The sequence below is a fragment of the Populus euphratica genome, unplaced genomic scaffold, assembly GCF_000495115.2.
Source record: "Populus euphratica unplaced genomic scaffold, PopEup_1.0 scaffold204.1, whole genome shotgun sequence".
In the NCBI taxonomy this organism is placed as follows: domain Eukaryota; kingdom Viridiplantae; phylum Streptophyta; class Magnoliopsida; order Malpighiales; family Salicaceae; genus Populus; species Populus euphratica.
Genome location: NW_011500087.1, coordinates 235514 through 259852, shown reverse-complemented (window position 1 = coordinate 259852; position 24339 = coordinate 235514). Strand labels below are relative to the sequence as shown.

At 35.4% G+C, this 24339-nt stretch overlaps 2 protein-coding genes across 5 annotated transcripts; one reads left to right on the top strand and one right to left on the bottom strand.

The window, feature by feature from the left end:
- Window positions 1-639: 639 nt before the first annotated feature.
- On the top strand, window positions 640-4327 carry LOC105109018 (pyruvate kinase family protein). 2 transcript variants are annotated; one of them, XM_011003588.1, is made up of 5 exons: window positions 648-731; window positions 831-906; window positions 1214-1635; window positions 2071-3720; window positions 3923-4327. In XM_011003588.1, exons 2-5 carry the CDS (start codon window positions 841-843, stop codon window positions 4059-4061), a joined length of 2277 nt encoding a protein of 758 aa, XP_011001890.1. In that variant the 5' UTR covers window positions 648-731; window positions 831-840; the 3' UTR covers window positions 4062-4327. The 2 variants fall into 2 exon arrangements, with proteins under 2 accessions (XP_011001889.1, XP_011001890.1); XM_011003587.1 differs by having other exon boundaries at window positions 640-906.
- Window positions 4328-14056: 9729 nt separating this feature from the next.
- LOC105109016 (cyclic nucleotide-gated ion channel 1-like) lies at window positions 14057-22810 on the bottom strand. 3 transcript variants are annotated; one of them, XM_011003584.1, is made up of 8 exons: window positions 22623-22810; window positions 21808-21950; window positions 20691-21246; window positions 19967-20176; window positions 18938-19227; window positions 16708-16819; window positions 15844-16080; window positions 14057-15029 (listed from the first exon to the last, which is right to left on the bottom strand). In XM_011003584.1, the coding sequence occupies exons 2-8, from the start codon at window positions 21834-21836 to the stop codon at window positions 14334-14336; spliced, it is 2130 nt and encodes a 709-aa protein (XP_011001886.1). In that variant the 5' UTR covers window positions 21837-21950; window positions 22623-22810; the 3' UTR covers window positions 14057-14333. The 3 variants fall into 3 exon arrangements, with proteins under 3 accessions (XP_011001886.1, XP_011001887.1, XP_011001888.1); XM_011003585.1 differs by lacking the exon at window positions 22623-22810 and adding an exon at window positions 22418-22595; XM_011003586.1 differs by lacking the exon at window positions 22623-22810 and adding an exon at window positions 22250-22405.
- Window positions 22811-24339: the final 1529 nt, after the last annotated feature.

The following is a 24339-nucleotide window of genomic DNA, read 5'->3' as shown; positions in this document are numbered from 1 at the left end:
TATCCGTTGTACAATCAAATTACCATATCAAAGATATAAAACTAATTTTAATAATATTAAAAGCAAGGCAAACCTAGTTTAATATCTATCATACAAGGAAATTAATCTATTACTATCAAAGATGTAAAGTTAATCTTAATAATAAATAGGATAAAATATAAATGGATCTAACTTTAATAAGATTAAAGTTATGTTTATTTTTTCATTTTAAAAATGATTTTGTTCAAATTAAAAAAATTTATTTTTTTCAAATTAAATTTATTTTGTTATTTTCCTATTATTTTGAAACGTAAATATTAAAAAAATTATCAAAAATTTTTTTTAAAAAATAAAAAAATTAATATATTTTTAAATAAAAAATATTTTTTTAAAAAATTATTATTATCAAGTTCTCAAGTAACCGTTACGTGTCATCATCGATCAAAATTAACAACGTTAAAAGCTCCTCCTCCTCCTCCTCTTCTTTTTTAAATAATTGCAATATAATGTGGCCTTATTACATGATTAGATTTAGGAAAAAACAAAAGGTCAAAATTAAATTGGCAACTAAAGAAGGGGGGCCCTACGAATCCCCATTTAGATTCTGCCACGTAATGTAGCTGGACGAATCTAGCACACGCCCACCACACTCCTTTTTATCTGCAGAAAATTCAGAGCTTCCTCTCAAACCAAAAACTCTGCCGCTTCTCTTCTGCTCTCTATTAATCCTCACCAATCTGTTATAAAGAATGGTACCCTTTTCTACAAAGTTCCTTACTTTTCTATAAGTTTCTTTTCTTTTTCTTTCTTTCTTTTTTTTTTTGCTGATTGATTGCTGATATTGGAAGAAGGCATAGAAAGATGTCAGGTGTTAGTTCACTTTCAACTAGTCTAGTCACAAATCCAACTTCAAGACTTCCTCATCGTGTATGTAAATCTCTTAACTCCCTTTTGTTCTTTTTAGTGAATTTCATCTTTTAGTATATTTTGTGTGTGTGTGTGTGTGTGTTTTTTTTGTGGAAATTTGATTCTCTAATTGTTTTTTAGTATCGCTAAAATTTATGAGCGATGCGCCTGTGCAATCTTGACTATTTGGGACCCAAATAGAATATGTTCATGGGTTCTTGTTATGGCCTACAAGCACCCATGGCTAAGATTGCACCTATTGGAGTTTTATTAGTGTTTATGTAATTTTGAATGGATGGATTATTTGAATTTCTTTTTTGTTTTTCAGGCCATTCAATGTATTGATTTCCTGGGGTTTGTGCCTAAGGGGAGGCCTATAAATGTGACTTTGAGTTGGAGGTTTCCTGTTAGAACACAAGTTGGTGTAATTCAGTTGTTTGGTTTGCATAGGACGAAGTTGAAACTGAAAAGTTTTGCCTTTTCTGTTCCTAATGAGAACGATCAAGCTGAATTATGTGATTCGGGCACTTGCACTGGCGATGAAATGCTTGTTCCTTTTGAAAATGATGAGAATTTGAAGGGCCCAGATGAAGAAATTGTTTCTTCTGTTTTGGGTACAGAAGTGGATTTATTGCGGACTGTTGAGCATCTGGGCAGTAAAGGGAGTGTTGTTGAAAAGTTAAAGGCTGTGTACTTGCATGTACTGGCATCTGAACAATGGAATGCTTCTCAACTCAAATTGTGTCACAGGTATTTTTTGTTGTTGTTTACAACGTTGGTTTTGTATTGTTGAGGTCATGTTATGGAAGACAATCAAATTAGCTTACACTTACGTAATGTTGTTTATAAGATCACAGGTAATTTTGATGATAATCTTGTAATAGAAATATCCATGCGTGTCCATGTAGATATGTGTTGACAAGAGAAAGATTGTTTCGTGCTCCTTTTTATGCATCATTACTCGAGCTGATATTCTAATAAGATTCAGTAATTGAAATCTTTGGCTTCTTTCCTGCTTTAATTATGCTACACGCAACTTTTAATTTTATTGCTTTATGAATTATCTGGGTTGTGCAAAAGCTATGTGGTTAAACATGCTTGTTGACCTAGGCTCTCTGTCATATCTTGAGTTCTATTTTTTCTGCTTCCTTCAATTTTCGTCTTCTAATGCTTGGGTCCTTTCAGAAATTACTTGGATAGTGCAACAAACTTAATACATTATCTGGCTTTGAGGTGCCTTGACATTCAGCAACTGAAAGAAGATCTCACTTTGGTTGGTCTCATGAATTTGGAGATTATCAATTTGCATGTTCTTTCAAGTCTTAATGCCAGTATTCGACTTTTGGAGGCCTTGAAATCAAACTCTTTGAATCCCAAAGATAGTATTAGTGCAGGAATTTTCACAGAGAAAAGATTAGACCCACAGAATGATGGAAAATTCACAATACAAGCAATGAGGGAGAAGGCATCCTCCAACAGTGAGTTCTTATTGGGCCGCCTACAAGATGGCAGAACTACTCATATCATGGTAACAGTTGGCCAAGAAGCTACTGAGAATGAAACATTTATCACTGATCTCATCAAGGCAGGTACTTCCATTATTCGCATCAATTGTGCTCATGGAAATCCTAGCATCTGGAGTGAGATAATCAAAAGAGTGAAAGAAAGTTCCCAGATGCTGGAAAAACGTTGTCGAATTCTCATGGATTTAGCAGGACCAAAGCTCCGAACAGGGAAGCTGAAGTCTGGTCCATCTGTAGTCAAAATATCTCCCAAGAAAAATGCTTCAGGAAATGTGGTATTCCCTGCTCAAGTTTGGTTGTCTCACAGAGAAGCAGGTCCTCCTCCTACTCATTTGTCTCAGGATACAGTCCTGTTCCTAGATGACCAACAATTTCTCAGTGAGCTTGAGATAGGTGACACTATAAGATTCAGTGATGCTAGAGGGAAGAAAAGGATGCTTCGAATTTCTAAAAAAATTCATGTTTTCTCTGGTACCGTATGTGTGGCTGAGTGTACTAGGACTGCTTATGTTCAGTCCGGAACAGAACTCCATTTGAAGGGAAAGAAAAGGAGGTCACAACTTGGGAAAGTAGTGGATGTCCCCGCTATAGAGCCGTATATCAGACTGAGAGTTGGAGACTTGCTAGTCATATCACGAAGCAGCTCTTCCGAACTAGACAAATTGCCTGTGACTATGAGTGGTACTCATAAGATCACCTGCTCTTCTGGCTATCTATTTGATTCAGTCAAACCTGGTGAACCAATTGCTTTTGATGATGGAAAGATTTGGGGAGTCATAAAAGGAACAGATATATCTGAAATCATTGTCTCTATCACCCATGCTAGTCCAAAAGGCAGTAAACTTGGATCTGACAAATCCATTAACATCCCAGAGAGCAATATTCGGTTTGAAGGCCTGACATCAAAGGATCTTATGGATCTTGAATTTGTTGCTGCCCATGCTGATATTGTAGGTGTTTCTTTTGTTCGAGATATTCATGACATTGTTGTGCTCCGCCAAGAACTGGAGAAGCGCAAACTTCAAAATCTCGGGGTTATTTTGAAAATTGAGACAAAGAGTGGGTTTGAGAATTTGCCTCTTATGCTGTTGGAGGCAATGAAGTCATCAAATCCTTTAGGGGTCATGATTGCTAGAGGAGATCTTGCTGTGGAGTGTGGATGGGAAATGTTGGCTGATATACAAGAAGAAATTATTTCTCTTTGCGGTGCTGCCCATATACCAGTTGTTTGGGCAACTCAGGTCTTAGAGTCGCTTGTGAAGTCTGGTGTTCCTACCAGAGCTGAGATCACTGATGCAGCCCATGGAAGGAGGTAACTATCAATATTTCGTTTATGCAGTCCATCCTGTTCCAAGCCCTCTTATAATTTATGGAACCACATTAAGCCAGTAAAGTTAATAGTGATGATTAGATAACCTGTTCATGCTTTAAGATTCTTACCAACAATCTTTCAGATTTATACACAGTTTTCTTAGAAGATTTTCGGATTCTGTTTTTTCTCATCTCCATGGCAGGGTAAGATGTGTCATGTTAAACAAAGGGAAACACATTGTGAAAGCAGTTTCAACTCTGGATAACATCCTCCATTCGAAATCAGCAGAAAGGAAAGTAGACGTAAAGCCCATTTTACTGTCTAGCCACCATTTGCGATAAAAAGTTGCTCTTTTCTGGTGGATATCTGTCTCTTAACAAATTGCAGCTGCAGGTTTCTCTTTGATTCTGGAAAGCAGAAGAGGGGTTGGCATATCTAACCCTAATCTTGTAAATATCTTTAGTTAAAATAAAAATTTGGGGATTTGTCACTGTAGTTTGCTACTTTGTTAATTTATTATAGACAATGAGGGTGTTTTCTTTTCCTCCGTTTTCCATGTGTGAAACAATGAGGTCTCTTAATGGAAAATTGATGAGTTGATCAGAAAGTAGAAATCCGCTGCATTTTGAAGTCCACAATAATTGTTTCTGAAAGATCTACATAATGCAGGTCTTCCTCTCCCATTTTATACAAGAAAATGATGCAAGGATCTTTGAATTAATAGCCAAATCACAAGTCTTTTAATGAATTGAAGGATAGTCAGGAATTCCTTTCAATTCTAAAAGCTTGCTCGAGAACTGTAAGATATTCTTTTTTAAAAAAAATTATTTAAAATATATTAAAATAATATTATTTTAATTTTTAATATTAACATGTAAAATGATTAAAAAAACATTAAAAATATATATCTATTTTCAAAAACAATTAAAAAAATTTAAAGTATTCTTTTTAGTTGGCTTTTTTTTTTTGCCTGGGGTTGCATGGTTTGGTGGATCAGGTCAACTTTTCAGATTTTTTATGGTTTCTTGATGTTTATGAAATACTAAAATGTATATTAATCGTGATTTGATTTCAATATACAGCATAGCAAAATAAATTAAATTTTTGAGTTTAACCCCTTGGATGATGTGCGGGTAACTTGTATCCAAGATTATTGAACGTTGTCTGGTCGGTGGGTCATCCCTGATCTGGGACCTGACCCAGGCCAGGTGTCATGTCTGTAAACCAGTTACTCAAAGAACCGTGCATGATAGCTAGCAAATACAAAGCTGAAATCATGTCTCCTGTTGACTGCATGATTAAAGACAGATCACAAATAACTTTTCAAAAATGTTGTATGGGGGCACCAATGAGACAGTTACTATAGTCAGCAAATGGAATGTGCAAATGCGAATCTAATATCTTAATATAGTAATGCTGTAACTTGCCAAATGCCTAAGTTTTTCAAACTCTGTTTATGGCTGCAGTAATGGAATAACGGTGATGGATAGAGTTTGGCCAAGATTGTAGCATAGTTAAGAAAAAAACCTGTGGTAAACAGTTATAGTTTATAGTGAAAAGTGGATATTTCAGACACGAAAATTGCGAGCTCAAAAGAGCAAAGGAAGACTCGGCCATAGTTTTGGATCAATTACACTGGATGCTACTGTTCCTATAAGAAAGGAGGATCGTCACATTGTAAAACAAATTCAGCCATGGTTTTGGTGTATCATAGTGTATTGATTTCAGCAGCATATAAAACGCATACCTTTGTTTCTTTTGTTGGGGATTCCTTTTGTTGGGGATTCCAACCGGTGATGTACTGATATTTATTCATAAAAAACTAAGCACACCGACACAATATTTAACGTGGTTCGACAAATTACCTACATCCACGAGAAATTATCTATATTATTAGAGATAGAGAAAGGATATAATACAAATACACGGAGGAGGAGGATGCACAACGACACAATATTTAACATGGTTTGGTAAATTACCTATATCCATGGGAAATGATCCATATTATTAGAGATAGAGAAAGGATAAAATACAAATACACAGAGGAGGAGGATCATTTCACTCAAACTCTATTCTCAGCTCTCATTGTTGCACTTGCAGTTGTTGCCATTGCAGCTCTTCACTTTCTCTCTTGGTCTCTCCACTCACTCATAATCTCTCTCCCTCATTTTGCTCTCTCTCTCTCTCGATGCCTTTTTATAGGTAACAATGGTGCCACAACTCCAACTCTTCTTTAACAAAGGTGGTTGTCAACTCCAGCTCTTTTTCAATAATGATGGTTGTTAACCTTTGACAGTTAAGATGGGTACACATGGTTGGTGCAGCTGTAGCTGCAGTTGCTGCTGCTGCATTTGTTAATGGACGGTGCTGTCCATTACTGGTTGTTGCATGTTAATGGCAATAAACCCAACAATCACCCCCTTTGTCATTCATGTGGAGCAACTATCCTCTTACTTCTTCAACACAAGCTTGCATCTTGTAGTTTTTCTAAGCTTACCATTTTGAGAGCATCTTTATCCAAGTTTACATGTACTCATCAAACCTTTCAATCACCAGAGTCATCCAAGCACCCCTTTGCTCACTCCAAATGACCACTTCAACTAGCTGGTTTGTCACATCTCATCCGAAGAGTGTTAACGCTTGTCTTTGGAACAATATTCCTCTTCAAGCATATCAACCATGTTTGACCTGGATGATTTATCAAGCCTGACACCAAGGCTTACAACATCCCCTTAAACAGAAATTTCTATTTCCAAGTGCAACAGTCGTTATCTGAGTATCTCAATGTGATCATAAGATCACCACTCTTTCAAGAGTCTACTCATCCAGGAGTTGCGTCTGCCCTCTGTTCCACCCTAGGAACTACATCTTACTTCTTTGTGAGTCTCCAGCTCTTAGTCTCAAAAGTCCAGGTAGCTTTTCACCTTTAACCATGGGGGCAGACCATTAAAGGTTGATCCATATCTGTCTTCATACTCTAAGTATTACAATGTCATTATCGAGCTCACCACCTTGACAAGAGTCAACTTGTTCCGGGAACCTGTACATGCCTTCTACTCCTTCACAACAGTTGCGTCTTAATACTCCACAAGTCATCCACTTATTGTCCAAGGCAAATGTCTTCTAGCTCATTGATCTTTAGCATGGGGGCAATATCCATGAAAGTCAATGTGCCTTTTGTCTCCATACTCATCATAGCCACTTCATTGGCTATACACTTGTCCACTTATATCCAGTCATCACATCGGCTTTGGGGTGTTCTAAAGTTGGGCTCTTATCGCGGCCCTCACACCTTCTTTTGAGGTGTCTTCACCTGTCATCATGAGACGGTCTGAACTTGGACTTATATCACGGTCCTCATATCTTCTGTCTAAGGTATCTTCGCCTGTAATCATGAGACAGTCTGAACTTGAACTCATATCATGGTCTGCACACCTTCTGTCCAAGGTGTCTCTACCTATCTTCATGAAACGGTTTGATCTTGAACTCATATCATGATCCTTACACCTTCTGTCTGAGGTGTCTCTACTCATTGTCATGTGACGGTTTGTACTTGGGCTTTTTTCATGACCCACACAACTTCTATTGAGGTGTCTTTGTCTGTCATAAAACGATCACATTCTTCTTTATCGGGGATGTTTCTAGTGACTCTAAGATTCTCTATCACAATGTGGACTATGGGAGAGATCATTGTCACTGATCACGTAAAAAAAGAGAGTTGCGGTACACTCCTCGCAATCCTCCATCTCGATTTCTATGTTTGGAGCTTCTATGCTTTTTTACTTGACAGCTCCACCCACACCAATTCTCTTTGGTGTCTTCGCCTTTCATCATAGGCGGTTGCACCCCTCAATTAAGTCTATCTATAACAACTCATCTTTCCATCCTTGCATGTATTGGGAAGGTCCTCGCATGTTGCCTTCATCAAAAGCACAAGAGACTTCCTGTTGTACAACCTTCACACAATCTCTACTCTAAGCTTCATCTGGGAACTCTTCTTCTCCTTGCACCTATTATCTCATTACAGTACATCGCCGGATCCTTTGGGTACTTCTACATAATCTCCATGTGCCCTCGTGCACTTTCTATTCTCCAGATTTCTCTCTATTCCTTGCTTATGTTTGACAACAACTCATCTTGTCACAACACATATCCAAGTCAAAATAGGGTGTCAATCTTTATCCCCTTACTGTATTTCTCTTCCATTATCAGGGTTTTCATCAATTCCCTCCTCGAGAAATCACAGTCACTGAATCTAACTTCTTTAGAGTAATCAACACTCCATCAGATTCTTGATCATACAAAACCTAATTGTTCCTTTATGTCGTCATTCTGCTAGTCTTCAACAGTTTCATAACAAACTATCACCTATACGAAAATAGTATCCTATGAATAATCCTTCCACTAAGCAAGTTCCCAAGAAAGATTGGAGGAGTCACAACGGTCCTGTTTAAAACTCAATCTCCTAGCCAGAACTTCTTAGACCATATCTATCATCGTACTATCTTTTTGTATATACAACCATTTGCTAGCTTTGTCGCAACTTTCCTTTGCAAGTGATCTGGAATATTTTGGTTTCATACTTGATTTCTCAATATCTAACGAGACTATCATTGTTTAGATTCATCAAGATTGATCTTTATCAAATATCACTCTCCACTTCAAACTGTCCACATGATCGGATGTCCAGAGTGTCTCAATTTTACCTTCCCTCAAGGCAATTAAAATTCTCCACATAACAGTTCAACACATGTAATTGGGCAATCTCTCTTCAATAATTCATCACCACCATTTTTGGTCTCAATCTCAACAATCAAACCGTACCATTGTATTCAGAATGATTAAATTAGCTGAAAAGAAGTTTGAAATCATCCAAATCGCACTTCAGACGGGTAAGATTTGATCAAAACAATTTTGGCCTGATTAGTAGTCCAGATTCAATCTCAGATCCTGTTGCACATAGACTCCGCTACACAGAACCCTATCCCTCAGCTCCAAACCGTCATTGCTCACTCTCGGCTAATGACATGGCAGGTGGGTCCTATAATGATGACATGGTTGCTGACTGTTTGCTGACATGGCATGCCACCTTGTATGCTGACGCTATGGTGATGTCATGTTGACGTTGTCATCATCTAGATCCTACACGCGGGTCAGGTCATTTGGTATTTGGGTCGAGTCAGTCTATCTAGGAGAAGAAGACACGTGTGACACATGGCGTGCTTCTGCGCGTGTGGTCAGCCACCTTGCCGGTGCGGACGAGTCCGACGTTCAATTTTGACGCGGTTTTCAATAGTGGCTTCATCTCTTCCTCCTCTACATAGTAGTATGGTCAAAACATAATTTTGACAACTTTTATTTTTGAGCAAAATCAAACATCACTTTAAACCAAAAGCTCTAATACCAATTATTGGGGAATTTGACCGGTGATGTTTTGATATTTGCTTATAGGAGGTTAAGCACACTGACACAATATTTAACGTGATTCAGCAAATCGCCTACATCTACGGGAAAGGATCTATATTATTAGAAATAAAGAAATGATACAATACAAATACATGAAGAAGGAGAATCACTTTACTCAAACTCTACTCTCAACTCTTATTGTTGCACCTGTAGCTACTCTCCTTGCAGCTTTTCACTTTCTCTCTTGGTCTTTTTATTCTCTCTCTCTTATTTTGCTCTTTTTCTTGATGTCTTTTTATAGGCAATAATAGTGCCACAACTCCAACTCTTCTTCAATAATAATAATAGCTGCTAATCTTTGATAATTGGAATGAGTATACATGGTTGGTACAGCTCTAATTATAACAACTGTATTTATTAATATACAGTGTATTCATTAATAATTGTTATATATTAATGGCAACAAATCCAACATCTTTCTCTGTCATCCGCTGTTTGGAAGCTCAATCTTTTCCTTGCGGAAACAGGGATTTAAGGTCAGAAGATGGCCCGTGCTCAGTTAAAGGCACTATTGGACTACCTGAAGCATCAATGTCGCTTTCTTTGGTTTCTGGAGTTGTAGGAACAGTTTTTACAGGAGCAGTTGATGAAGACGTGACAACTATCAGGTTTTGAGAAAGCGCTGATTGTGCTTCTTCAACCACTGGTTTGACTATGTATCTCAATCGGTGAACCATCCTCAAAATCACTGCAAACCACAATATCACATCTGTTTTTGTTTGCAAGGAAAGTGCCGAAACAAACTTGGAAAATCTTAGTTTTCTGAAGCACATTAACCAGATGTCGTGGAAGCTGATATGGATCATCATATCCATCTTGACAACAAAGTAATCTTCAAAAGAAAATTCAGCTGTCCTACCGATCATCAGAAACTCTTCTTGCTCGTTTTCATTGTCAACTATACAACAGATCTTGTATCTAAAAGAGCAAAATAGAAAGCAATTTAACATACTTCCATCCTTTACATAAAATTGAATGCGCATGAAGGTTCAAAGTGAATAAAAGGCAGGATTAAGAACAGCGAAGGAATTTACACATTTTAGAGCAAAACAGCTAATCCCATATGTCAAAATTGAGTCAGATTGTGGTCAGGAAGAGTTGCTTACAAAAACAATTCTGGTTTCAGTATCTAGTATGCATAAGTCAGTACATGGCAAGCTATAATTTATGAAAATGAAAGGCAGTCCATAGTCTAAATAAGTTGGTAAGATATCGATGAAGGGACGTGAACTACAAAAAAGACATGGATGATGATGAATCAGGTAAATTTTCCCTGATTCTAAAACCTAAGAAGACAATTATGATTGGAAGGGGTGATGTTTCCAGAGCATCCTGATCAAAACGCCTCGCAGCGTCGCCCCGTGGAGTGATGCGGAGCTCCTGTTTGCTGTTCACATTAAGATGTGTAAATAATAGTAAGCGCTAGATATTGGAGAATATATTATGGCTAATTAACTGGTAAATTCTTTATCGTATAAAAGAATCTTTTTTACCTTGCATTTTCGATGATGAACTCTCCTTTATCCTCTAACCTTCCATCTTGGAGCAATTTTTGTCCAGGAAGCTGAAAGAAAAGCTTTCAAACTGCCATAAACATCTTTTCTAGAGAAAACAAAGATTAAAATACCAACAACTTTGAGACACCTTTTGGCAAGCTACTGAGCACATCTTTATACACTGTTTTTTCGCATATTCATTTCCAATCTGATCGTTGTTATGTATAGCTGATCATGAGCAAAAGCATGTTCAGGAAGATTCCTCAACAACACTATAGGAGCTCCGACTTTCGAAGACAATTTGTGTTGGCGGAATCCCATTAAGTTGAACATTGCGGAGAAACCCAGGTAGATACACAATATTAAGATTTTCAGCATCTCCTGATGGAAAGCAAATAGAATCAGAGCTGAAGTAAATGTTCTCTTCTGTGGGTAACAAATTGAGAACAAGTTCATTGACTTCAGCAACAGCATCATTTCCAGGTGAAACATTTGCGCTCTCTCTTAAATACACAGGATTATCACATCTACAAAGCACATCAGAATAAATGGCATCAACAATGCTTCTCGCTGTATTTTGATAAAGGAAGCTTGCTCATCCTGTGATATACTACTATCAGAAAGCTGACCATCTCCAATTCTCAGAATCCATTGCGCAAAATCAGCAAGCTCTTCTTTTTTAGCAGCACTCAATCATTAAAGAGAAAATTTAATGGATACAATTGTTGTCTAAGATCCAAGTACTGGAGGTGCCTAAGTTTTCCCATTGAGGATGGGAATATTCGTTGCAATCCGCGGGAAATGAGTTTGAGTAAGAAGAAGACAGGTTCATCAGGGAGTTGGGTATAACCAATGACATGTCTACCCAACTCAAATCGAGTTTTCTGAGCTTTGTTAGGTTTCAAACAAGCTTGTTAAAAGAAAATGGTTATCAACTTGAATAGTAGTTTCTAGGGAGATCAAGCGAAACCAATTTGGAGAGATGAGGGACTTCTAATGGAACTCACAAGCTCTGAAGAACCTAGGTTAAGATATGTCAAATTAGAAAACTGGCCAAATTTAGAAAAAATATGGGAGTTGTTGAAATCATTGTGAGAGAAAAGAGAGGATTATTGGAATGGAGGATGTCATAAAGCATGCTACAGGCGAGGTTCAGTCCAGTCACTTGCCTGGTTTTCAAGTCACAGGTGACCCCATCCCACAAACAACAGTCTGGCTTGGGATAGTGACAACCCTTCAAAAAAGCATAACTATTAATGGAAAAGGATTGTTTGGATTGAAGCAGAGAAAGGCTTTGGTCATGAGCACAAAAATGAGTAGAAGAGGAGTGATTTGAGGAGAATGATGATGAAATTGTTTCTTGAAAATGCAAGAGAAACAAAATGGAACAGAGAAATTGAGTGAGGGATAATGAATAATGCCTCATCTTCTCTTTTCAGGATTCAAAGTATATTTGGAATGTTGAACGAAATCTTTCGGTCGGGAGAGATGAGAAATCAAGATCATCACTATCCATAGACAAACCAAACTTGGTTGTGCTATTCAATTTCTGTAGTAAGCAAGAACCAATCTTGAGCACCAACGACTTAGTTGCGCTTTATCTTGACCCCAAAGTCCTTGCTTCTTGAATATAAAACAAACTGTGACAGCCTAATTTTAGTGTTCAGACATGTTTTTCCGAAGAGTATTTAGCAATGAAATTTCTACGAGGCTTGCTTTGCCCATCAACAAGGAAAACCAATCTTCATTTGGTCTGTCCTTTACCTTGACCTCCAAGTCTTCGAAACCTGGATTTATTATCCACCGAAAGGTACTGAAAATGGAACTGAAGGTCGAATTATTCAATTGCAAATATTAGGGAGTGCGTAACTTCTGTTTTTTGGTGTGTTTGACATGAAAAATCTTTAAATTTAATGTTTTTTTATGCTTTTTAAAAGTTTTAAGGTACTAATATTAAAAATAAATGAATATATATATATATATATATACATACCATTTTAATATATTTTTAAATGAAAAATGTATTTGACGAGAATTATCACCAAAATTCTGAATCAGCCTAGTTAGTTGAGTGTTTCTTTTTCTTCAAGTTGAACATTCATCAACAAACAAAAGTATTTTTAACCAGGAATGTGCAATCCCTCCACTAGATAACAAAAGAGACGCAAACTCAGAAAAAGAGGCAAGAACGAGCACCGTGAACTTTTAATACCTAATTCTCGCTATTATGGCATGCCACAGAAAGTTTTTTCATGTCCCACCATGGCCATACACCATAGTATTCAAATGTTAAAGTCTTAAACGAAAGAGAGGGAGAGTGGTCTCGAACAGGTTCTAAAAGTACAACAAATCACAACTTCATGCTCAAGTGGCTTGCTTTGAGATCTTGAGATCTTACACCTCACTCACCATAACTCTGATTCCGGTGATATTCTGCTCGTTGGAGAGCTGGCATGTTATACTATACGTAGCATGGAAGTATTGAGACTAATAAAAAAAGAATATGAGAACTTAAGCCTCTAAAATGAGCCTATCGACCACTGTTCGAACTTTTCGTGTTCATGTGGCCTACTTTGAGATCTGATATTTCACTCATCATATTCCCGGTTTTGATGGTCCTGAGCTCCTTGAAAAGCTATCATGGCAGAATAAACACAGCAGCATAGGTGCGACACCAATTCAAATGGTATTAGATTGTAAACCCTAAAAATAAGTCAAACCACCATTGTTGCAGAAACCTCAAATGCGAAAATCTCAGCAGTGCAACTAATACAAATTTTTTCAGATTTATTCCATGTACCAAGGTTAATGTTGGGTGCAGATTTCATGTTTTTTGTATTGTCTACGGAAGGTTGTCAATTATGAACATAAAACGAACTCCAACACAAATTATTATTTCTCAATACACACATTCTGTTCTAATCTGAAGTTGTGAACATAAGTTCCTCTATCATAGAGCATCAAATTAAAATTCCATGGCCTCATATGTCTTCTACAATGAGTTGCCATTAACGACTCTAATTCGAGTTTATACCAAAAACTCATACAAAGAACCACGTAAACCAACCAAAAGCAATAACAAATACCATTGTAGGAAAATCAGAATCCTACAAATCAAAATCAATCAGCGAAAGCCCTAACCAATGTAATCACACAAGACAAACACACGTTTTTAAGTAGAGGTTTCTATATTTTCTACAGAGAAGTTTTTCTATTTTCTTACAATTATTAGTTCTATGTCAATTTGTTTTATTATAAACTAACATATTTTAATCATTTCTATGAATCCAAAATCCTGAAAAATTACATGAAACTTAAATTTTAAATTTGTCCCATCAAGAGCAACCCAGTCCCAATCCGAGTTCGACACATAGTTTGCCACATTCATACACAATTCGATGCATTAAATTTAAATTCGTTACATCCTGTTTGATTTTTCCATTCGAAATTGTGAACATAAATCAACTCAGGAAAAGGTGACGAAAACAATCAGAAACTTACATATACAACATGATATACATATACAGACCTCATAACACCCAACCAACTACAACAATCTACTATATCGTTGTCCCAACCTCTTGGTGTTTTTTTTTTTTTCCTATTTTTTATCAGAAGCACAAAATCATGAAAAGTGGCCTACCTTTCCAATCATTCTTCAGAAGTAAAATCAGGCTCTGCTGGCTTCTGCAGCAGCATGGGTGGAACTCTATCTGGCACCCTTGCCTTGCGATTGCCACCGCGTCGTAGAGCACGCAAAATGTTAGCAGCGAATCTTGAGGCATATATTGTAGCACCTAAACTTGGTGAACTCCCGTTAGCTTTGGCTAATGCATCTTGCAATCTATTTTCCTCTTGCCAGAGAGACTCTTCGTGCTTCTTTTTACTATAGCGACGCCATGCAGCCTGTATAAAACAAGCAGCCCATGTTCTCCACTGCTGCGAGTAAAACCTGAAAGTGTGTCGGAGCTGCTTACTGTGAAGCCGCCGGAATTGAGAAGCAACAAATTTCAGGTCATCAGCCATTAGAGCGAAGGCTTCAACTTCTGTAATGGTTCTAACTGTTCTAGTTGAGATGGGCAGATTAGAAGAGGAGTGGGGATCTAAAGCCCATGTGAGAAGTTCCTCTCCACAGAAGTCACCAGCCTTAAGGTACTCAGAGTTGAAGAAGCCAGTTCTTCCACCATTGGTGGTTATGGTTAATAGCTTGCCCCGCATAACAAAGAGCATTTCATCAACTGGGTCTCCCTCACGAACAATGAAGCTCTCCTCTGTGTAGAGGACTGGCTTGAGACGGTCACACAATGCATCTAGTAATTGTTCGTCCATTTTTTCAAACATCGGCACCTGAGAAGCACGCACAGAAAATGAGAACAGATTAAACATCTAGTAATCACCCAACGATGCAAGGAAATTCAACTCAGTAGTTTCTGGCAGCCTTTCTTTTTTGTGAATCATGGGGTATGCATGCGTATTAAAATGACTTGTTAAGACATCCATTTTGAGGCATGAACTGAGTGGTCATTAAGAACTTGAACCACTTCATATAACACTGATGGGTTTTTTCCCCATTAGGAATCAACTAAAAAATAAACCTATTTCCACGAGGAGAGGTTTAGCAGGATTGCCATGACACGACTACAAAAGTCATCTCCAGTAACAGTACTAAACAGTCCTCAAGATTTACAATGAAAATGCAGGTTAACTAGCATCTCAAGAAAATGCTACTCAAAGATGTTAATTAAAAAATGAACAAGTCAAGCTATCTATTATCCCTCCCCGGAAAGGAAGCAGTTTTTTGTTAATATAAGAAGTTCATTATATAGAGAAAAAGATTCCAGAGCAGCTAAAAGCAGTGCACTGCAACAGCTCGGTAAAAGCACAAAAGCTGTAAACAATATACATAATCTTCAAATGTAAGCATTTTTTTTTTCTCTGAACAGAATATGTATTAACATGAGTGAATATACAGAAAGAGAAAGCACATGAAATAAATTGGAAAAATACACTATAGACTACTGATCCAAATAACATTTCCAATGAGAAGTGATTAAGCCAACATTTGCAGGTAGTAGAAAATAAGTAGGAAGGGAAAAATTGGTCTAATCAAGATCATATGTGCAACACCAATGGAAAACTACAAAAAAGAGGAAGAACTCACTCTCATGAGCAGAGCCAAGCAGAGGTGACGTTTAATGTCCCTTCTAAGGTCCTTGGGAAGATTATGAACAAGCATCTCTTCATCAACACCTCTAGTTTCTTGCCATCTGTATTGTTCATACCGTCTGATCCGTTCCCTTATATTATCGGGAAGCAAGCGATGGGACATCCACTGTTCAGCGTCTCTTCTTTTGATTCTCATTTCCTCCAATCTTGTAGTGGTGGATTGCAAATATGTCTGATTAAGAGTACTTTCAATTCATCAACTCATAAAATATACAGAGGGCGTAAAATTAAAAGTGGCCTCAACCATTTCACTCACTAATATCACATGCTTGATTGGAAACTAAACTATTAATGAATTTTCAAGAACCCATGTTCCTTAAATAGTCCAAAAATCAAGACGGCACCCCTTTGATAATGAAAAAGCAAACCAACCAAGGAGCATGTCATTGGTGACAATGGTGCACAAGAATCCTACATACTATTCTTAAAGCAGCATGGCAGATACTTGTTCTTTTTTTTTTTTTCAAAAGTAAGAATTAAAATTGAAAAAAAAAAGGATGAGAAAGTGAAAAAATTAATGCAACCACCTTCATAATGTTAATGAGAGATTCCGCTAGCGATTAAGCTACCCTCCTAATAAACATCAAATTCAACCTATATCGCAAGTCCTTTTAATTACTGATCAAAGAATGCTTGATCAGGTGCTTGTGGGCCTTGATTTTGAGATCATAGCATGTAAGCATGAGATGTATGCTCCCAACAATTAAAAATTGAATGAAATCCTGCTTGATATTAGAAACCAGTTCAACTCTATCCTCTGCATTACGAAGAGCTATCAAATAAAGAAAATTACACCAACCTGCATATTTCCAATCAGAAATGAAAATAGTACCAAGCCGGAGATAGAAATGAAAACTGCAAAGCAGATTTCCCATACATAGGTACTTGTTTGAAGATTTTGACCAAGAGAACTGCAAAAGGCACACATGAGATGTCAGAGAACCCTTTTAATACCATTAACAAACAAAAAAATCTTCTGAGTTATTGCGCATCAAGACACAAATTACTATTTATTGTAATAGTGTAATTACAAATTTTCTCTTAGAAAAAAAAAAACAATGTACTACACTTTAGGGGTAAAATTGTCTTGTTACCATGACACCATTGTCTTTAACATATTGTATGGGATTGTACTTGTTATTTTCCTTTTATGCACAGTAAAATTACTACTTTAGCCTTGGAATAAAAACATTTAATGCTTTTGGCTCACAGGTGTTTTTATCCTTTTATTTTTTTTCCAGAATAGTGCAATTACTTTGATGTCCTGGAAGACAAAAACAATATAACTCTCTCATAAGAGTTTTTTGGTCATTTTACATTGATTTTGTTGTGGATTTGGAAGCTGCTGAAGGGTATTATTGTAATTGGCATATATTTAATATTATTTTAAAAAGACTTGTAGGTGCATGCGAGGTTGTCTAGTCACCAAACACCGCCTTCCGAAGCGGCATGTGGAAGATCTTGGTGCCCTCCACATGGTGGTGCGGCGCATGTATCAGAACCACTGCTGGTTTAGCGCTGGAAACCTTTCTTTTTTAACCTTCTCTCCCCACCAAAATTTGCACCATCCCTAAAAAATTTCGGAAGCAACCCCTTCAATTTCCTTTTCCTTTGCGTTTGGTCCATGTCCTTTTGATACAATTTTTTTCAATTCCACCCCTACTATTTTTTTAATCTATAAATAATTTATCAAATTACGAGAAAATTTTAATTTCACTATGATTTTTTAATCTTTAAAATTTGATCTTTATTTTTTTAATTGTTATTTATTTTGTTTGAGATCATTTTTTTAATTGTTTTTTTTTTCAAATTTCATTCTTGTTGGGCTTTTTTCTATCAAATTTTATCTCCATTATTTTTGTTGCTTTTTGTCGTTTGCAATTTTTTTTTATTAATATTTTTTCCAAGATGTCATCCTTTAAAATTAAAATTGTTGAGAATTAAACTTGTTGAATAAAGCCAAGACCTATGCAGAACATAAACCACAATATTTCTATAAGAACACTCTAGGCTTTGCAACTACAAATTAGCAGGTTAGTTATGATGTTTATTTTGATGATGATTATGATGTTAGTTATGGTAGCAACAATGAAAGTAGTGATCCATAGGATGCCCTAGTTGAAAAGCCCAAAGTAAAGTCAAGTTAGAAAAGAATATCATATTAGTAATTCAACAAAAGGAATACATTGGTCTATGATATGTTGATCCCTTTTGACTGTGTGCTTGATAGAGCCTTAAATCTAAGCTTTTGCAAAGATTATACGTTGGTTGTGTATGTTGATAATGGAAGGTTGTGCTGCCTAAGACAACAATGGGTGAGTAATAAATTACAAGGTCAAGTTTGTTGTGCTAGTTTTGATATGCACTTGAAATGCCAAAGGAAAAGGGTTGGCAACTCTTGATTGGACACAAGATTGAGGCAATAATGATTTCAACTTGAGGACGAGTTTCTTGACACCCCGAACAAATGATGCAAGAGCTTCATTCAGAATTTATTTTATTATATTTTTGACATTAGGATTACTTAATTAATCTAGGGTCATGCGATTAGAATGTGAGTTTTTAAAGTTGTTTCTTAGTAGGCCATGTTGTTTTTATCAGAGACTAAGACTAGGAATCATTTTCCTACAAGGATATGGAGCTTAAACAAATATAAATAAACTTCTAGGATTCTAAAAAGTAGTTTTGTTATTCTATCACTCTATTCAGCTTCCAGAGGTTTCTTATGAACACTAAATTCTATTATCTTGTTCCAACTTCAATTTTTATCCTAGTTTTAACCATTATTCTGCTGCAATTTCTGTTGTCTATTGCTTCCCTCTACCCACACTACATCAAATGTGAGAATAAGTTAAACGACAGCAGAAATGTCCCATGTCCTGGCATAAATCCCACCATGTCCCCTCCACCAGGGATCACTTCAAGTGTGAGACAGCAACTAAGGGCACTGAATGATGTAGCACACACACCACACACCCAATTGAATAAAGCAAGACATCTTCATGAAGAAAGCATATACACATACATACCTCAGGTTTTGCAGGCCCCACCAAAAACAGTAAAAGAACTTCTGTGGAAAATCCATGGACGACAAAACAACACCAGACTGAAGGGCATCAAGGAATATTCCAAAATTGAAGACTGTTTCATTTGGGGTTACTATCGGGCAATAATTATCCAGAAATGAGAGATCTTCAACACCACCAGCTCTGTCACAAAACAAAAGTTCCCGGCTGCATCCAGCATGTTTCCCACAGGCTTGTCTCCAACAATTTGTTTCTCGTTCTATTGAAAACAAATACCAAAAGGCTCCAAGTACCTAAAATTTGAGCTAAACCAATTAGTACTCCAAAAATTATGCTCAGGCCAGAAGATGCACTTCCAATTACAGCTAATTGTTTGGACTCAAAATAAATAAATAAATAAATTGGCATAAAACAGCATGCGGAGTTTAACCAAATTTTAGTAAGAAATCAATTCATGGAAGACAATGACAAAAGCTAAAAAAAATTATGAAATGTTACGACCACTTTAATTTTCATCTTCTATTATCCATCAACCCAACTATCATTACTTGTTCAATAGAGTGAGTCAAGCACCAAATGCATGCCAATAAAAAGAGAAAAAAAGAAGAAGAAGAGGAAACGAGCACAGGTCAAGATCATATAAAACATTAAGATGTATAAAACATGAATGCAGTTCGCATGTCAAATTAAAGGACAAGCTAATGAATTGTCCAAGTAAACAAATGGAAAAATTGGAGAGTTACTGAAATAATTGTATAATGAAAGGTGAATATCATTATATATAGCAGTACACATAACTGATCATCCTTTTGATGCCACCTAACTTTACAATCCATTCCCTTGAAACTTTTATTAGTATTGTAGTTGTTTGGTAATTAAAGTTTATTTGGCCAACTCATCTTCAGTTGATCTCAACAAAAACTACAGTATGGACAGTTTATGAAACAGAAAAAATACAAGTGGTGCATGCATGTAAATTTCTCTCATCTATTTTACAATAAAATGGATACCAGTTGAGTAAAACAAACTCACATGACTCGCAAGCATATACAGAAAAAGATTAAATGCAGCTCCAGCCCATGCAGTTTCTGTAAGGATGCCAGAAGTTGTAACTTCCTTATATAATGGATAAATTCGCATAAACCTTGGAACATACTGGAAGATGACAACAAATTTTAACATGTTCTTTGTATTCAAGTATCTTGAGCCGGCCATTTTTGGAATGATAATTAAAATCACCACCTGGACATTGAGCAGCAAGTTAGAAGCCCACAAATAACATCCAACTCTATAAATAGCAATGTCGACTAAGCCAACATTTTGACCTGTAAAAGGTTCCCAAGTGCAATAATCTTGAAACTATTGTTCTTCAAACAGCTTGCTTTGATAAAATGCCTAATTATGTGTTTAGTTTGAGGCAATAAAGTTATCCTCCTGGTTTCTGCCACATGGATAGCGCGCTTGTGTCTCTCAGTACAACTAGCACGTGATTGATTAAAAGGATATACAAGAACTCCAATAATTGGATGTTGAATTTCCATGGATTTCCCCACAGATATATCATATAACAATCTCAAATAATCCCGATTCACAGATCAGGGCCCCAAAATGAGGTCATAAACAGGAAACAAGTTCTTCCAAAGTCACCTTAGGAAAAATGAGATTGAGGCCAAATGAGATAAGGTCCTCTTTGTAAGTACCATCTGACAAGTATGCCACAAAGAGTGTATAGGCAGGGCAAAGAAGTTTATTTTACCTGTGGGAGTGGAAGAACTGCAAGAATGTCAATTAAGAAATATGATGACAGATATCTCTTAGCTATTGCCCAAGTATCCTCGACCAAAACACCTCTTCCAAATACCCGAGATGAGGGAGCAATGAATCCAGTGCGAAATTGAAAGATAATATGTAGTATATAAAAGATATCCGTGAAAGAACGCAAAACACTTGCTGTAATCTCCATCGTGCTGTCCAAAGAAAGACACTTCTTACCATCATCAATCACAGGGACATAGAAAAACAAAGGATCCAGTGAGACAGCAATCAAGCATGACAATACGAATATCTTGTTCCACTTTTGAAGGAAATGCCCTTGCGGGTCAAGAATTTTCTTTCTCGAAGCAACCTCACTGTTGAATGAATATGACTTTAATGATTTTCTAATCTTGTTAAAGCTTGAAGAGCCAGATTCCAATCCTCTTTGAAACTTCTCAGAAACTGAGCTTATTGTGGTTCTAATTTTTCCTGGATACATAACATTACTTGCAGAATAATTCCCTTCATCACTTTTCTCTGATTTCCAATCTTGAAACCTGAACAACACACCACCAACATAATGGGTTACCCTCACTCTAAACCATCTACCTAAATTGGTACATCCTATATGCAATCAGCAACCACAAGAAGCATAAATTGTGTCAATGAAATCATATAACATTTAAAGAACACACCTGGATGCAAACTATTAGATGTGAAATAACAGTAACGATGAAAGATGGTTGGGTGGAAAGGAAACAGGTAGTGAAATGGACAGTTAAAAGTTGCTAAGAACAAATTACAGAACAGTCCATTCTTATTATAAGATCTATGATAAGTGGCGATTTCAATGTTGGTGCCAATATAACAACACAACTCAGTAAGCTAATATGAGGCCATAATCTCTACGAAGACATGTATGATGGAACAGTGATACAGAACTTCACTCTTAAAAGCAAGGAATCAGTACTCTTTCCAAGTAAACAAAATATTTCTCTTTTGCTTGCATATGTAAGAAATGTACTTATGAAATATTGCAATTGTTCCTTCAACTCCAGCATAACAATGCCATAATACACTAAAGTTAACAAACATCTGTAGTGTAGAAAAGAACCAACCTCACAAACTTCTCTTGTGGATTATTCATGACTGTGACTAATTTAAGTCGCACTCCACAATAAAAAATTCAACCTTTGATCAGTAAATTAAATCCAAGAAGCTTCTTCACACACTGCACACTACAGTACTCAAATGCCAACCTCTGCAAGAAAGAACAACAGAGTAATACAAAATTAAAAGAACTCATATTAATACAGTCCTGTTTCAACCCTGCTCCAGCAAATGCAACCCGACCCAGGTCATGAATATATTAACTCATAAATGATAGAAACAATAACTCTAATGCCTAAACGAGTGTTAAGACACAAAATGGGTTGTGTAACACTGGATAAAACAAATTCAGAAACATTATCCTCACAGATTTGCTGAATTTTTATAGACTCAAGGAAATGGTATAGTTAATCAAAGACTTGAAAATTTAGAATTACATAAGGGTTACACCTTTAGAGATATTCCAAAAGACATGCAAATGCAGATGTGACACTAGCATCCCTCCAATAATAATATCTTGACAAGCAATAGACAGTTGCATACAATGAAGTTTTTTTTTTTTTTCTTTTGAGAAAGTTACGTTTCGGGAAAAGAGATTTTTCAGTATCAAACAGATACCTCACAGTGATCAGAATTTGTAGCGAAAGGAAAACATCAGCAGAAGGGCGGGGGGGTGAAACTAAGATAAGCAGAACTAAAACACCCCAGAGGAAAATAAACTGAAACTCAACAAACAGAAGCAAATATATAGTACTTGTAAGAGAAAGACAGGATTTGTAAAGAATAAAGGAAGGGGTTTTAAGAGAGAAAGGAAGAGACATACCTGTGAAGAGCATGAAATCAAAGTGATCGATGAAAAACAAAAACTGGGTTTTGTCTGCTAGTATCAAGGGACGATAAAAAAGACTCGCTTTTTCTGAAATCATTCATGTGATTGAGGGAAGGAGGAAGTTTCCTGGAAAATGTGTATTGGTCCCATCTTTGAAGCGTTTACCCTCTCTCTTATTGGTTTGGCTTATACTTTATATACAGAAAAAAACAGAAGAGAGTCCAAAGGGAGATGCTGTCAAGTTGTCTACTTGAGAGCTTTGAAGCAGTGCTTATAGTTGTTTTATAAAATATTTTTATATATCAGAAAATATATAATTTTTTTATTTTAAAAAATTATTTTTTATATTAGTATATTAATATATATAAAATATATTAAAAATTATTTTTTAATAAAAAATTTAAAAATTTTAAAAATATAATTTGCATCGTATTTATTTTTAAAAGAATGGATATTTAAGACAAGAGTTTAAGATAAGTGTATTTGATATTATAATAGAGGTTGGTTTTTTTATATTTTTTATTTAAATTTTTTTTTTATTTTCAGTATCAACATAATAAATATTTTTAAAACTAATAAAAAATATTAATGTAATATTTAATACATTAAATATATTTTTAAAACATATCTAATTACAAACGTAATTTCAAGGAGCTCTAAAGTCTATTAAGGCATTTGTCCAATCAATTCTAATGATAACATAATTATATGTAAAAGTGATTTTATTTAAAAATGTATGGAAATAATTTTTTTTAGTGTTAATATATTAAAATTATTGTAGAACATCTAATAATATTTAAAATATATAAATTTTTTATGGTTTTGATATGCTGTTTTTTAAATGTTTTTTTATTGTCTTGATATGTTAATATAAAAGAATTATTTTAAAGCATTATAAAGTAAAAAGGTATTTTTGCAAAAGCAGCATACATTCCATTATTATATACACGTTAAAGGCATCACCAAGAGATATAGTTTTGTTTTAATGTGTATTCCAATAAAAGATATTATTTTAATAATTTATTTTTATTTTAATATATTTGATATTAATATAGCTTTTAATTTTAATATAATTATTTAATTGATTTACCAACAATGTAGATAACAGTTGTATAGTTTTCTTTTCCTTTTCTATACACACGTGAATGACTTTTAAAAATGACGAAAGGGGTTTTCACTTTCTATATTCCCATCCTATTGGAGACAAAAACTTCATTGGTGAAAAGCCAATTTAGCAGCTCAAGTTTTTTTTTGGCTTTTCATGTCTCTGTGCCATTGGGTATGCTCTAACAAACAGTCCATTTTCAAATATTTTTTATTTAACAATATATTAAAACTGTAATTTTTTAAAAAATATTTTTGATATCATCTTATCAAAATAATCTGGAAATATAAAAAAAATAATTTAAATTAAAAAAATTAAAAATTATTTTTAAAAATGTTTTTAAAATAAAAAACAAACATACTTTGAATTAGATTATTTTTTAAGAGCCTCCAGTATATTTTTCCTTTTTTATCACTAGAAATATTTTATTAGATGGTTTTTACTAATACTAATATAATATTGTAGTGTTTAAGAATATATTAGAATAATATTTTAAAAAAATATTTTTAACATGAGTAATATAATATTGTATTATTAAAGAATGTATTGAAATAATATTTTCAAAAATTATTTTTAACATAGGTACATTAAAATAATTTAAAAATA

Bases quoted from the DNA above. Each gene is read 5' to 3' on its own strand.
- LOC105109018 (XM_011003587.1), top strand. From the start codon at position 841: ATGTCAGGTGTTAGTTCACTTTCAACTAGTCTAGTCACAAATCCAACT. The intron at 1,636-2,070 runs GTATTTTTTGTT...GGGTCCTTTCAG, and splicing joins CAACTCAAATTGTGTCACAG to AAATTACTTGGATAGTGCAA. The intron at 3,721-3,922 runs GTAACTATCAAT...TCTCCATGGCAG, and splicing joins GATGCAGCCCATGGAAGGAG to GGTAAGATGTGTCATGTTAA.
- LOC105109016 (XM_011003584.1), bottom strand. From the start codon at position 21,836: ATGAATAATCCACAAGAGAAGTTTGTGAG. The intron at 21,247-21,807 runs GTTGGTTCTTTT...TGTGTTGTTCAG, and splicing joins CCACAAGAGAAGTTTGTGAG to GTTTCAAGATTGGAAATCAG. The intron at 16,820-18,937 runs GTATGTATGTGT...TGCCTTTTGCAG, and splicing joins TGGGGCCTGCAAAACCTGAG to TTCTCTTGGTCAAAATCTTC.